The sequence below is a fragment of the Athene noctua genome, chromosome 17, assembly GCF_965140245.1.
Source record: "Athene noctua chromosome 17, bAthNoc1.hap1.1, whole genome shotgun sequence".
Taxonomy (NCBI): Eukaryota; Metazoa; Chordata; class Aves; order Strigiformes; family Strigidae; genus Athene; species Athene noctua.
The window spans coordinates 4,075,404-4,089,663 of record NC_134053.1 but is presented as its reverse complement, the minus strand read 5'-3'; the positions used below and the strand labels follow the sequence as shown (position 1 = coordinate 4,089,663).

Genomic DNA, 14,260 nt, shown 5'->3' with positions numbered 1-14,260 from the left:
ACCGGATTACAAAGACATGGATCGTGAGAAGAAGAGATGTCTGGGAAGCTTTTACAACCCTGCAATGCTCTATTGTAATAATATCTTGCTTATAATACAAACCTTTATGATATCTTGCTACAGGAACCTCCTTGGCCCCACCTGCTGCAGAACAAGTCAGGTAAAATCCAACAATGGAAAATTCATTAAAGCAAACAATTGACTTACTTCACAATTAACTGTGTCAACACCTGATAAATCCTTTTTTCCCAGTATGCATAATAGGAAGTTAAGTTTGGAGATTTGCCACTGTTTGTATTGGCAACTCGTCTTTCCACTTTTATTAGCAATTGTGGAATTGTAGAATACTTTCTAACCATGTGCGCCACATCTTTTGCTCTTTCACACTTAATGTACTCAAAAAATTCTTTCGCTTCTGCAAAAGATAGAAAAAATAGCATTATTAACTGCAAAAGACCTAACAGACTCATGTACTGGAATAATTAGCTGGGCTTTATTTGTGAACATGAAATTGATCTTGTATAGTGCTAAAAATTATCTTCACTTATTAATGCTTAATTATTAATATTTCAGCCCTATGGATTCAATTATTTAATAACAACCATTAGATGTGGAAGTAACCTTTTTAAGACTTACAAAGCATTGAAAGAAATCTGATCCATCACCCACTCACTCAAGTGACAGGGAGACCTGGGGGACAACCACCTCACTGCAATTTCCATCTGAGGAAACCAGTTCAGTTCAGATAGCCCAAAGGGAGCTGACACTCCATGCACATTGTAGCTCCAAGACTATGCTACTGCATACGAGAAGGACAAGGAAATCAAAGGAAAGCTAAGGGGAAAGTGATCCAAAACAAGGTAGGCACAAGTCAAATGATCTACTTGTATACTCATCTTGATATTTCTCTTATTGACACCGTCAGCTTTATGGTACTGAAGCTCTGCTTGTGCTTCCTCTGTTACACCATGAAATACTACCATAACTAGTTTTGGTAACAATTAGAAGGGTTGAACTTAGCAACTAAAAATGCAACGTAGCAGACAGAGCAAAATAAAACATCGCAAAGCTCGGAAATAAAAATATAAAGACTTACTAGGAAGTTCATCATTTTTTGAAAGCGGAAATTTAAAGAGATTTGTTGATTCTATGAACAGAAGCTTGTTGTTTATGTCTTCAGAATTATTATGAATCTGATGGACAAGTGATTCAAACTTTCTGATGGCTTCTGTACATTGGATAATAAAGTCACCAATACCTTGAAATAAATCACAACCATTTGTTGGTTTTTTTTTCTTTTAACAAATATTTCACCAATGCATCAAAATTTCCACAACCAGATGTGCTTTATCTCTGAGAATGAACTGATGCTCTGCTGAAAGATTAGATGATTTCTCATCTAATCCTGCATCTAGCTCCCTTACAGCTGTTATCCAAGGTCTCCGTCAATTTCCAGTGTTTTAAATATAATTAACTCAGTGTTTTAAATATAATAAAAACATAATTCTGACTCTGACCATGGCAATAAGATGTACCATGTAGGGATATGTTGCTGTCATATGACATAAAAAAAAATATAGAGTGCAGAATTGAAGAGATTTTTTATCTGAAAATCAGCATCTGAGGCCATTTTAAAATAGCATCTCCATTACCTAAGGAGTTCCAATTGAGCCTCCTGTGCCCTGATTTGAATACTCTCCAGAGTTTTTGAATATGGTCATCAAGAATTTTGGTTTCTGCTTCATTCAGTGTTCCCATCAATTTGTGATAGCGATCCAGCATGTTTTTCAACCCACTTGTATACCTAATGAGTGTAGGAAACACACCAAAACACTAAAATCAGGATTTTCTGGAAATACAGCTCTGAACTCAGATTAAAGAGCAGATCACTTCCATCATTCTGTTCAGACTTCCATATAAAACAAAATTTACAGAAAGAACCACTGAATATGTACTGATTATAAATGCAATTCATTTCCTGCTGAAAACAAAATAAAAATTTCATATAGCTCCAACAGTAGCTAGACCAACCTCTCCCGCTCCAACTCAGAAAAAGTTTTTAACAGCCTCAGTTTGCAGCACATAAATGAACTTAATAGGTGAACTTTAAAATCCAGTTAGGGCTCCTCTTGGCATCCCTGTGTGCTAAATGCCTGTGATAATTTGGGCAAAAGCAACTTATCCAAAGATGCACAAGAAGAAAGTGGCAGTGCATTTAAATGTGAGCTGAAATCTAAATGGCACTAACAGCTAAGTGCAAAACAAATTACTTTCCTTGGTTTTTCTGAGATTTGATGAGATGTTAATTTGTATGACATAGTCCTACAGGGTGAAAGATGCAGACAGTGCCAGAGAAAAGCTTATTAGTGCAGCATGGCCATTAGTAATTTTACCTTTAAGAAAAAAAAAAGTGACTAAGAGCTCTCACATTTCCAAAATTTGATGACTCAAGGCCCATTCTGGTTAAGAGTGAAATCACTTGAAACCCTGCTGGATGTCTGTATGTGAGCAGATATTCTGTTACAGCCTTACCTAAGGTATTTGTCTTCCTGTAATGCCACATATCTTGCTATTTTGGGGACTGGAAACCCTAGTTGTTCCATGTACTTTGTTTCAGTGATAATCTCATGAAGTGTGGGAGAAAAATTCACTATGAAGCGGACGCTTTTCTTTGTGGTGACAGGCTCCTCTGTTACAGAGCTCTACAACACAAGGAAGAGCAGCAGAAAGAGGAAGAACACTGAACAGTTACAGTGCAAGGAAAACGTTAGCTCTTGGAGACATTTGAAAAGGCAGTAGGTAAAAGCCAGGATGGCTCATTTAGAGCCTGTGGAAATGCCTTTAAAATTCAACAGCAACCTCAGCATTCTAGTTTCAGAAATTATATACAACCACTTCTTCAGTGAAAACTGATTATACAAAACAAATCAAATCCCCTTTTTTTTACATACTGAAATCCCAGTAGAAGTTCATAGTCAGATAAAAGTTTAGTTAGAAAAAGATTCTGCATGATCTCTTCTAGGAACCTACCTCCACCTACTTCAGCCCTAAGTTTTGTTCTAACATCCCAAAAATGTTGCACCAAAACCCCAAAATTAACAGGAATTACAGCACAGAAGAACACATAGAGAAATAACATCCATCCTTTTGCCAGGTCATCCAGCAACTATGTCTTCTAAAGGACCACAAAAAATTCTGATCTTAGAACTCTTGAAATTTTCCTTGCAAAAACTAGTCCTTTAAAAAAATCTCACTGATCATTAGATAGGTTTCAGTTCTTCCCCACAGAGAAGTCTATTTTCTATCTCACCTGCTCAGAAGTCTCTGGATTATCATGGGTTGCAGCCCCACTAGTGATGACAGTCAGCAGAGTATTTTTCAATAACACGGGGAGTATCTGTTCTGTCCCATCTCTCCACTGATTGTATTTTTGATCTTCATACTCTTTCATCATCTTGGCCACTTGAAGATATATTTGTTTTACCTAGAAAGGAAAATTCTGTATAACTCATTTTAAAGACCATGAGGAATGTGCAACTAACCTGTCTTAATATGGTGTCTTAATATGGTTCCAATTTATCCTAGATGAGAGAGCGAGTAATGTCTTGTCATTAACACAGACAATGAAGAATTCAGGCTCTTGAATTCTGTCATTGATCCTGTCACTGTCTCTCTGGGAAACAGTGGGAAGGTCCCACTCAGCTTTTCACATCAAACATGGTTTGTTGCATGCAAAGATATTCTTGGAATTTCCCCTCACATAAGAGCACTTTCCATCTTTAGAAGATGGGTATGAAGAAAGTATTTCTTCATCAAATATCAAAAGAACCAACGTACTTCCTTTCCACGTTCACTAGCAAGCAAACCCTCTACTTCTTGAAATCGAATAATAGTGTGTTTGATCCGATAGAAAAGAAATCGGGACCAGTATATTGCTCCAGCCACTGGAGGATGATTCTTGTACAACGGTGGATCCTTAAGGTTCTGAACAAAGATTTCCTTAGCAATTTCAACCTGGAAGAGAATAAAATATTGCAAAGAATCTTTTCTCCACCGCTTGTCCATGATCAGTATCTAACCTGCTACACAGCACAAGCTCTGAAGTTAATTCCAGCAGCAGGATAAAAAATTCTTTCTTTGTCATGCATCTCTTGTTTGTATTAATTGCATTACAGAAAATGTCTTCTTTCTATAGCTTGTGAAACTGCTATTGTGGCAGTTTTCCTGTAAGATTATATTTTATCATTAAACTCTGTTCTTTGAAATATCAAAAAAAAATGCTATGACATGAAAAGCATTCCAACATACAGTCTTCAACACGTCAGAAATTATTTCTGCCTTCACAGCTGATCTCTGACACCTTTCAGTCATACCATGAACTTGTTGTCCATCACAAGAAAGCTGTAGGGTGTGATAGTTGTGTTTTTTCAGATAGGACTATGTTGAACTGCTGTTCACAAGGTAAAGGAATAGCTGCAAGCCTTTTTGCATTCAGACTTCATGCAAACATCTTCCAGTTCCCACACAGTGCCACACACATACAGATATGCACATCCATTTCAGCAAATTAACGATATTATTTCTCCAATAGGCTCCAAAAAGAGTGAGAGCAATTATTATGTTTATTTTGTAAAACTTCTCAGTCTTTCAGAGAGTAAATGACACTATACAGGTATTTAGACATATACACAGATTTACGATTTTCACTAGGTAAATATCTTCATGTACTACATCAGTTAAATACCTCTTTACAGTATCGGTCCAAAATATCACCGAACTTCATCATCATCTGCTTATTAATGGTTTCTCGAGAGCGGATGTGTTTGAAGTTTAACAGCATGTCAAATGCAGCTTCTGCTGATCGAAGGGTCTTAAAAGATTCATCAATGAAGTTTTTGGTCTCTTCTTCAATAAGCTAAACAAAGGAAGAAGGCCAAGAAATCCTGTCACTTACAGATTCATCTTGCAAAACCAAGAAAGGAAGGCAAAAAAAGCCGCTTTAATAATAGTGGTCAGGCATATTTTTATTACTTTTTGTCTCACAAATTACTAACAAACTGGTGGCTTTCCAGCAAGCTGCAGGAAATCAATGTTAATTAATGTGTCTGCTGGGCAGGCATATAAATCACAGAAAACACTGTAACAATTTGTACTTCGTGGTACTCTTAGCTGAGGGGTGAAGGACTGAATGAATCCAGAAAAGGAAGTTTTACTTCTTTGTAGGACCTGATTGAGACATGTGAGCACTAAGTGCAGGGAGGTCATATGTAGCCTCTGCTCATGCTGTAGCGATTGTGCCAATGAACTAAAAGTGTGCTTCACCATTTTCAAGATAAAGTGGAACTATAAACAAAAACTACTCGGAAACACAATACTGACTTTAAAAATTGGTCAAATTCCTCACATTTTCATTCACATATTTACTCATATATTCCTTTCTTTCACAAATGTACATTTTCTTTAAGTGAAAATGTCAATATTCTAGATGGAATTTGTATATAGAAAGTAATGAGGGGGAGAATCACAGTATATGGTACTTACTGAAACAACTTCTCTAAATTCTTCCATAATTAATTTCCAGTCATGTGCACTTTTGATGCTAAAAGGGTCAAAAGTCAATTCTTCCATGGGACTAGTTAGTCCATTTACTCTTCTCAGTAGATCATCCACATGCTTTGGATCCCCTGTGACAGCTTTCAGTTCAGGACCAAATATGCTGTGAAACTCTTCAATGACCTGTTAATTCAGAAGAACATACCAGAAAGCTTTGTTTTTAATGGGGTGTTTTTCTGTTTTAACACATCCTTCAAAAAATAAAAAAAGCTCAGAGAATGTGTTATGATTTACATTTTGTGTATTTCTATACAAGACACTAAGTAGCTTTATGGAAAAAAAAAAAACCACTCTGCAGGCCCAACACTTCAGTTGTTAAAACAGATTATACTCAGCTATTGCTCCTTTTTATTCTACTTTTCACATACAGTTTTTACATTCATAGTCTATAGCATCGGACCACTGGTGGACCACTAATATTGTTAGTTACCCTGACTTCAATTAGCCTAAACATAGCATCTCTCCATGCACACGTTATCCTGCAATTGATACACTGATTCATGTATGGTCAGATTTTATTTTATAGTATACTGAAATGGTTATTTTATATAAAATTACATCATTAGGCTAGCAACACACAAAAATTGCATATCTGTGGAACAGTTGTTACTAGTCTGTATGTCCATAACAGCAATGTACACAGTAATATCTTTCCTCAACCAGTACCTTGAGAAGAGTTATTTTGTCTTCAAGCACTAAATGCAGCTTTGTTGGAATCAAAGGCACTGCTCAGGTGTTAAACACAAAACCACTCACGAAAGGCTGTTAACATTTCAACAACTACAATACAAAAGAATCTCCTCTACAGAGTAAGACACAGATCACACAATCTGTTTATTTATTATCTGTATTACTACCTGCAAAATATCATACAGATCTTGACAGACCGAAGTCATATAATCTGTTTTTTCAAATAAACGTTTTTGGTCAAATTCCCAGTGTTGCTCTCTTCCTGATTCTTCAATTTGGGCACGAACAGTAAAATAACATTTCTTCCATTGTTCAAGTGTGCTTTTGGCTTCTGCTATTTTCTTTTTCGCAGCAGCTCTATCTTCTCTATTAATCAAATCGAAACAGTTAAGATACTATAGACAGAAGAACTATAGACAGAAAACTGTATCTCAGCTGGATTAATATAGTCTGGCTTAGCAGCTTCTAATTATACAAGATCTAGGCAAAAGTTGTAACTGTGAAATCTTAATTTTCAGTGTGATTGATTTGGAAAGGAGATATTTTGATGCTACTTATGCCACTGTTTTACCACTACAGTTCTGTTCATTTTATTGATTTATGTCCTTTTGAGATAAAAGGGGACAAGCACCTATTTCTTCAGGACCGATTCAGTAATTTATAAAAATTACAAAAGAAACTGACTTTTAATTGACCTTCTAATACAACTTCAGTTAGGGAAAAAAGCTGAAACATATTTGATGAAGTTATCTACTGCACCTCATGTAAAACAAGCAAAGCTTTTAATAATACAGCCTAGTTAAACAGGAATACAGTACTTACTTAAACAGCATATGCAAATCCACAACTTTGTATACTCTTGCTGAAATTCCCCATGCAATTTGTTCCATAAGGGCTACCATCCATTCATCCTTGTTGTCATGCCGTGAGATAATCCATATCATTCTCAGAGCATTCATCAGTGAAGGTATTGTATCCAAGACAACATTAAACCCAGTGCCATATGTTAAATTCTATTAAATGCATTATAAATATTGTGAATAAGATGTCATGAAAATATACAAATTCATATTCAATAAACCAATATTTATTCTATAAATATCTGAAGGTTAAAAAGTCTGTGGCTTTATTAAATAACTAGCCCAGTCAAGGAAACACCCTGGTGCCTAAGTAACACACATGGTTAAGGATGTACAAATCCGCACTCATTGCTCCATATGCTTTTTAGATCCTGTCTCATTAACATTCTCGTTTCTCTAAAAGATGTCCCAAGACTGGTTATGGCTCAACTCTTTATTTGAATGTTTGGATGATCTTCAATAAAACTTAAAAATTGAGACATCAGCTCTAATCAGTCATAGAAGCTACCTCAAAAAGGGAGTAGAGAAATCCTTGTTTTCCCCAATTCAGCTATGCTATCAAATTCTCTCAAGGTTGTGATTTACAAACCAAGCTGTGCACAGCTCCGGGCTGGGTTTCTGCTTTCAGATATTAGAACAACTCTGACTCAAACCAAATAAGCAAGCTTCTTTTTATTTCAACATAAAAAAGCTAGAGTATATCTTTATTACTAATAAAAAGTACAAAATAAACAAGAGGTGATTATATCAACAGAGAAAAACTCAGGTAACTACAGTTAAAACTTCACAAAGTTTTCTTAAGGATACATACCTTCAAGTGGCGTTCGAGAGTTGAAAGAAACTTAACATTATCTAGAGCTTCCACATTTTGTTTTCTGAGGTCACTTAAGACTACCTGTAAATCTCCAATATGCTCAGATTCAGCTTCCTGTAATATTTCCAAGACTTTTTGCACTTCTGGAAGCTTTGTCTGTTCAGTAAGAGCACTTAAAGTATCATTTCTTTCATGCCAGCGGTCAACTTCTGCAAGTGGACCATTACCCTACCAGTAAAGTGGAATAAAATAAAAATTCTAAATTACCATTATGCAGGAGTGAAAACCTATAACCAGGACTATATTTGTTCCTTCTTTTCAATATTCTGTATGCTGAGAAAAACCTGATTATGATTCAACCATGCAAAAAACCCAGACAGAAGATGATCATTGAAATCAAGAGTTTTACATACACTGAAGGGAACTGCTTATGGGGAGTATATCCCTGAGCTGGAGCTGGAGAGACCATGCTTGACAAAACTTATGTGCAAGTAACTTTGTAGACATGAAACCCCTCAGTATGTTTAATGCTATTAGTCATATGTGTAAGTGTTTGCAGAATCAGAACCTTACAACTGGATTTTTTTTGTTTGAGCGAGGTCTTTTTCAAGCAAAAACATAGTTGGCTTTTTTTAAAAAAAAAAAAAAAGAATCACTGCAGCTTTTAATATTTCATGGCTCAGAAGAGCACAGATAGCAAAAGTACCTTAGTTTTCCACAGTTATCCTGTGTGGGTAGGATGTGCAGTGGGTTACTTTATGTTCTATTTATATTCTATTTCCCAGAGTCATGAAGTTCTTCGCTACTTTTGTTCTACTTTACATCAATTACTAAATGGTTCTCCAACAATCAAACATGAAGATGGATTAAAAATTAGCACAAACCATTCAAAGAGATTCTTGTGGGGAAATGAAGCAATGTCTCCTGCAATAAAAGCAGCTTGGTGTTATAGGCAACATTACCTGCGGAACCTTTTTCGGTTGTTTCTCTAGAGCTGTGGATATTAATTTCTGCCAGGTCACTGCACAACCCTCCAGAGCTTCAACTACTTCTGGAACTGCAGCAAGAACAGTCACTTCTCCATCTAGATTTACAGTTGGCATCACCAGTTTAATATCTTCTATTGGAAGAAAAGGCATGGAGAATTAACTGTCTTGTTCCATCAGCACTGGTAAAGTAGCATCACTGAAATGGCTTTCACCTGCCATTTTGTTAGCTACTCCAGGACAGGTAACACACCACCTGCTCTGCCTATCTGAGAATACGGCAAAATACATCCAGATGCTGCGCAGTTAACACAGTGCAAAGAAAGATATATTCCTAGAAATACATGAAAAGCTCTCAGTTTTCAAGCCTTCATCTAATCTCTAACTGTTATGAATTAGGATTAGGGCATTGCTGAAGAAAATTATCAATTTGCCTTTGCCTCTTATAGGCCACTACGTTCTCCTTAATAGCATGACCGTAGCCCCTGTCAGAGAAAGGATGCTAAACACCACATGAAAGTCTCATTCGATCCACCACTTTCCATACTCTGCTATGGTCCGAGTCCCCTGAACACTGCTCAGCAATGAGGCACGTTTACCCTCTCTCCTATTCTTACTTCAGATTGAAAGACTATCACTGACTTAATCCATTTCTCCATACTGCCTGCTATGCTTCAGGGTAGTGCAAATACTACTGTTATCAGCAAAGAGAAAGTTTAATCAGGTCTGGAGCTTCCCCAGAAACTGTCTGTATTTGTTATTCTATATCAAGCTGTTCCTAGGTGAACCTCTTTCTGCTGTCATGTACCACACCACAGTGCTGGCACAGGCAGAACACTCACCTTGAGTTTGTTGTATAGTCTGCTGAGTGACACTTAACAACTTTTGCCCATTCATTTGAATCTCATTCCTCATCTGAGCATTACAGTGTTCCACAGGCTGTTCTTTCTTTTCTGCAAGCTCAGTCTCAGCAAAATTCCTTTTTTCAAAATCTGTTTTTTCACCATCTGGATGAAAGGAAGGTTCCTCAGTCTGCTGCTGACTATAGGAGGGAGCTGGTGAGAACACCTATAATTCAAACAAGTACCACAGATTAGGTGGTTCATATTTAAAAAGAAAACAATGAAAGTCAGCTTACTAGCAATTCGCTTAAGCGTTGGATACGTTGTTTGAAAATTTAATTTAAGTGCACCTCCTTTCCATTCTACCTCTTTAACATCACTCTCTCTGCCTCAAGTTCTGTGGGGGAATTGCTCCAGCATGTTTTTACAAAAGCCTATCAGCATGAAAATAAAGATATTTGGTGTCACACTCTTAAATGTTTCTCATATAGGGCCAAGCAATGAAATGCTGCTGGTCTCCCTATCTTTACCAAAATTTGGGAAACAAAATATCAAATAAGTATATTAACAAAACCTCCATTTTGGCATATGAAGGTCACTCATTAAATATTAGTATTTCTTATGCATAGTCCATATGGTCAGCAGAATACTAAATAGGCAAATCACTCTTAGAAACACTCAAGACTCTATACATAAAAGCTGTAACACATTTACCTGTGCGATGGCATTCTTTAGCATCAAAAGAGTATCATCTGTCAGTACACCAAACTTTATCACTTTAGGAAGGACCTCATTAGCTTCAGCCAGGTCAATAGGTTCAGTAACTCTTTCTAAACAGTATACAAACAATGAGCATGAATGTAATTATTTGATACAGAAAGCATGTTGCTGCTGGGTGAGCCCACATAAATAATGTTTATGCTGTGGCGAGTCTCTGGCACTAAATTAACATACTGTGGGTAGATCCTGGATACAGGTGTGGAAATACCTGCTCCTACGGGGCTAGAGCTAGATACTGAGGTCTGATTGAGACCAAAACCAGAGCTACTCCAGATACTGGAATAACTATTGTCATTGGTTATACGGTAAAGGTATGAACTATCAGAATAAAATACGCTGCTGTTGTGTATCAGAATTTGAGTCATGTCAGGAAGTTTGATACCCCAGCTGTGCTTATCAGCACCTCATGGTCTGACTTTCACATCCAGCTCCTCATCCTCAAAACACTTCACAGTTTTAGCAGTTTAGTAACTAAATCCTGTTAGTTCTTCTGAGTGCAACAAGAAAGCTTGACCCTTGCTGGTAAAATGCAGAAGATAAGTAATTTTCCATAAATGTATACAAAAAGCATTCCTGATTCCTGGTTCTAGTCTGAGAGTATTCATACTCAGTTAATTAAGATAGGCACTATGCTAGATCCCAGTCTCTATCACCTTTTCTCAGTGTGAAGTACTGTTTAATGCAAAGACTGAAAACGCTGATCCTGCAGTTATTCAGGGCACATACCTTTGGTGTCTCTCAGAAAATATACAGTAAAATCTGACACAAATTCTTCAGGAATCTCATCAAGAGCCACATAGAAACACACTTTGTCAACTTTCCCTTCCTGTAGCTGAAACAGAAAATAACAAGCAAGTATGACTATTACTGTTTGCTGCCACTTTTCTTAACAGCAAGAAAATGTTTTCCTGCTGTGAACAAAAAGACAGAATCATTAGTTTAACTCCATTATCTTTACATCGCTGCCCAAGTAAACTACTAACATTAATGAAATGTTACAAAAATCACTCAGCTAACAGTAAAAACCATCAGCTTTGGAAATAATATTGATTTCCAGACCAACAGGACTAAAAGAATTAGTGCCTGAAACATAAGAAACCACTTAAATGCCCCCCATACCTTCCTGAGAACAGGCAAACACCTACTCCCCTTCCACCTGCACCTCAGTCAGAAACCACGTTCAGACAGAAACCCTAGACTGCATGCTAACCATCTAATTATGTAAAAGACTTCAGGTCCTTTGTCCACTGTTCCTTACATACTCCTGCTATGGTGTTTTTATCTAGCAGTTATTCTAACTGCAACTTTTATTTCACAAACAACTCTGGGAATAGCTAATGCAGTACCTGAGTAACTCACTGCTGCATTTTCTCATCAAAAGTCAGTGTTTTGCCAAGCAAATTACCTTTGCAATGTCTTGCCAGTCAATGTCAGAGGCTACGGCAGGCCATTCGTTTTGAATGGCAATTCCTGTTCTTGGGAAATGTTCTGTTCTGCTCTGGGTACTTGCTCTGCACCATACCTCCTTAATTTGCCTACCAGTTTTACTGAAACATTTGTGTCAGAAAGCCAGCACAGACACAAAAGAACAGAGGAAATACAACAGACTTACCTGTGGTGTGTGTTCCATACTGTCAGCTGCCAATCTTTGCCCCAGTTTACTCAATTCAGATGCACTAGAGAGAGCTGGTACATGACCTGACACACTTTCACTGTCTGTAGATTGCAGAGGGGATGTCTTGCTTTTCTGAGTCATCACTATGAAAGAATAACACGAGAGAACTCAACTGAAGAACAGGTATTCCATGCATATAAGATGAATCCTTTCAATTTTCTTCTCAAACTAAATGACTGAGCATTTCCTTCCATCTTCAGCATCATCTTTCAACAATCAACCACCCAGATTTGGCGTTAATCGTTCACTTTCCCACAGGGCAGCACTATTGCTGAAGATCTGAAACCCAATAAGCAAGTGACTGTACTGTGTTCCACAGGCAATTGGTCTTTATTTACAGTATCCTTACCAGCATTTTTCAATGCAATTGATTTTTTATGACAAAATAAGTTGATTAGTGCATTTCAAGATGAAACCACTTTGTAAAAGGAAATGCAAACAATTAAGGGTTTTGTTGTGCCAGATCTATGACATGGAAAATGCTTGTGGTTATGTCATGAACAAAAGTGATGGTGAACAGGCTGCAGGAACAACTGCATGAATTCCAGGGCCAGTCAAGAATTTCAAACTTTATTTTATACTGTCTTTCAAAAGGTGCACCAAGTTCTCTTTCCCTTTCAGCACAGGCTTCTGGACACTTAAAAGAAGTAGAAAAGGCATAGCTGCATTCCCAGCTGGAAAGACCATGATATTAGTATCAGGCAATTATAATCCTCCCTGTTTTAATCTCCCTGTTTTACTGCTTTTGAGCATTAACCTGCAGCACTGCAGCTGCCTCCATTCAGAGGTGCAGAGTGGGAAGTTGAATTGTATCGTTCCTTTAGTCTACTTACACCCACACCAGGCTTCAGCATTTAACTTTCGTGGTCCTATCTTTTTTGCACAGTATGAACAAAATTCTTTTATGGATCTAAAATACCAGGCCATGACTTTGCTTCAGAAGCTTGTGGGAGTTACACAGATACTGAGAGTAGAGAATAGAGAATAGAAATTCTGAGCCATGGAAAATGATTGCTGTCTCTGACACCCTTTCCATCTTTTTTTTTTTTTTTTTCCTTTTTTTCTGAAAGGCTTCTCTGCAACGCTATGGTTAAAGTACTGGACCAATCTTAACACTTTACAGGACCATTACTTTTATCATCAGTAAACTACATCAGAATAAAGAAGAGAACTTGCAGCTCTTAAGACAAGAGAACTTAAATGCTTCCTACTAAAGGGAACATATTCATTCTACTTATTTTAATAAAATCAGTCTCAAAAAATCTGAAATTATAAAGCCAGTAAAAAAAGTCACAAAGACTAGATGAAAGATCTGTGTTTGTGGTTGGATTTTGTTCATCCCCGTCAGCCTCCTTCTGTCTGTTTGGAAAAGATGAAAGAGCCAAACTAGGTTTATTCCAAAGCTCTTAAGAAAACATTAATTAGCCACACTGCCCAGGATACCATCCACAAAATCAGATCTGCTTGCCTGGGAAAAGCTGCTGATGTTACAGATACTGCTGGATCTGCTCACATGAGCGAGTCACATTTAGCCCCGTGTCAGTATGGCCTGCCACGACTACACTTTGGCCACTCAAATCCCCTATTTCCTTCTCATGCCACAGAGGAGGCTTTTTCAGTCAACTGCTCAGGAAACAGGTTATCTGGGCCTTCCACCTGCTGCTCATCTGCAAACTCATCTGTGTCACCTGTGTCCGCACACAGGAAATGAGGAGAAAGCAGGAGATAACCCCTCTGCAGGGGGGATGGTGCAAAGGAGAGAGGTCATGGAAATGGGTGGGATTGAAGGGGTCTGGGAGGAGCGGACACAGCCCAAGGGATGGAGAGGCAGGGAAAGGGGTAAGGACGGGGGTAATAGGGCTCGGCAGAGGGGACAAACACAGGCCTGAGGGAGGGGGAAACAGCTGGGAGGGAAGGGCAGAGCCCAGGGGCTCGGGGACGGGCAGTGCCCAGCGCAGCGCTCCGCAGGCCGGGACGCGGGGCCTCACCCGCTGCCTCCC

General features: G+C 37.9%; 1 protein-coding gene across 1 annotated transcript in view; it reads right to left on the bottom strand.

Moving 5' to 3' along the window:
* The window catches only part of DNAH10 (dynein axonemal heavy chain 10), a 56,094-nt gene extending 41,834 nt beyond the window's left edge, over window positions 1–14,260 (bottom strand). The window contains exons 1-16 of the mRNA XM_074921548.1: window positions 14,249–14,260; window positions 12,198–12,343; window positions 11,312–11,417; window positions 10,520–10,635; window positions 9,806–10,031; window positions 8,940–9,097; window positions 7,975–8,205; window positions 7,126–7,316; window positions 6,471–6,669; window positions 5,542–5,736; window positions 3,838–4,014; window positions 3,362–3,484; window positions 2,533–2,702; window positions 1,653–1,804; window positions 1,097–1,258; window positions 208–415 (exon numbers count right to left, since the gene is read on the bottom strand). Of these exons, the coding sequence (XP_074777649.1) occupies window positions 208–415; window positions 1,097–1,258; window positions 1,653–1,804; window positions 2,533–2,702; window positions 3,362–3,484; window positions 3,838–4,014; window positions 5,542–5,736; window positions 6,471–6,669; window positions 7,126–7,316; window positions 7,975–8,205; window positions 8,940–9,097; window positions 9,806–10,031; window positions 10,520–10,635; window positions 11,312–11,417; window positions 12,198–12,341 (2,558 nt within the window). The 5' untranslated portion in view covers window positions 12,342–12,343; window positions 14,249–14,260. The remainder of the gene's footprint in view (window positions 1–207; window positions 416–1,096; window positions 1,259–1,652; window positions 1,805–2,532; window positions 2,703–3,361; window positions 3,485–3,837; window positions 4,015–5,541; window positions 5,737–6,470; window positions 6,670–7,125; window positions 7,317–7,974; window positions 8,206–8,939; window positions 9,098–9,805; window positions 10,032–10,519; window positions 10,636–11,311; window positions 11,418–12,197; window positions 12,344–14,248) is intronic.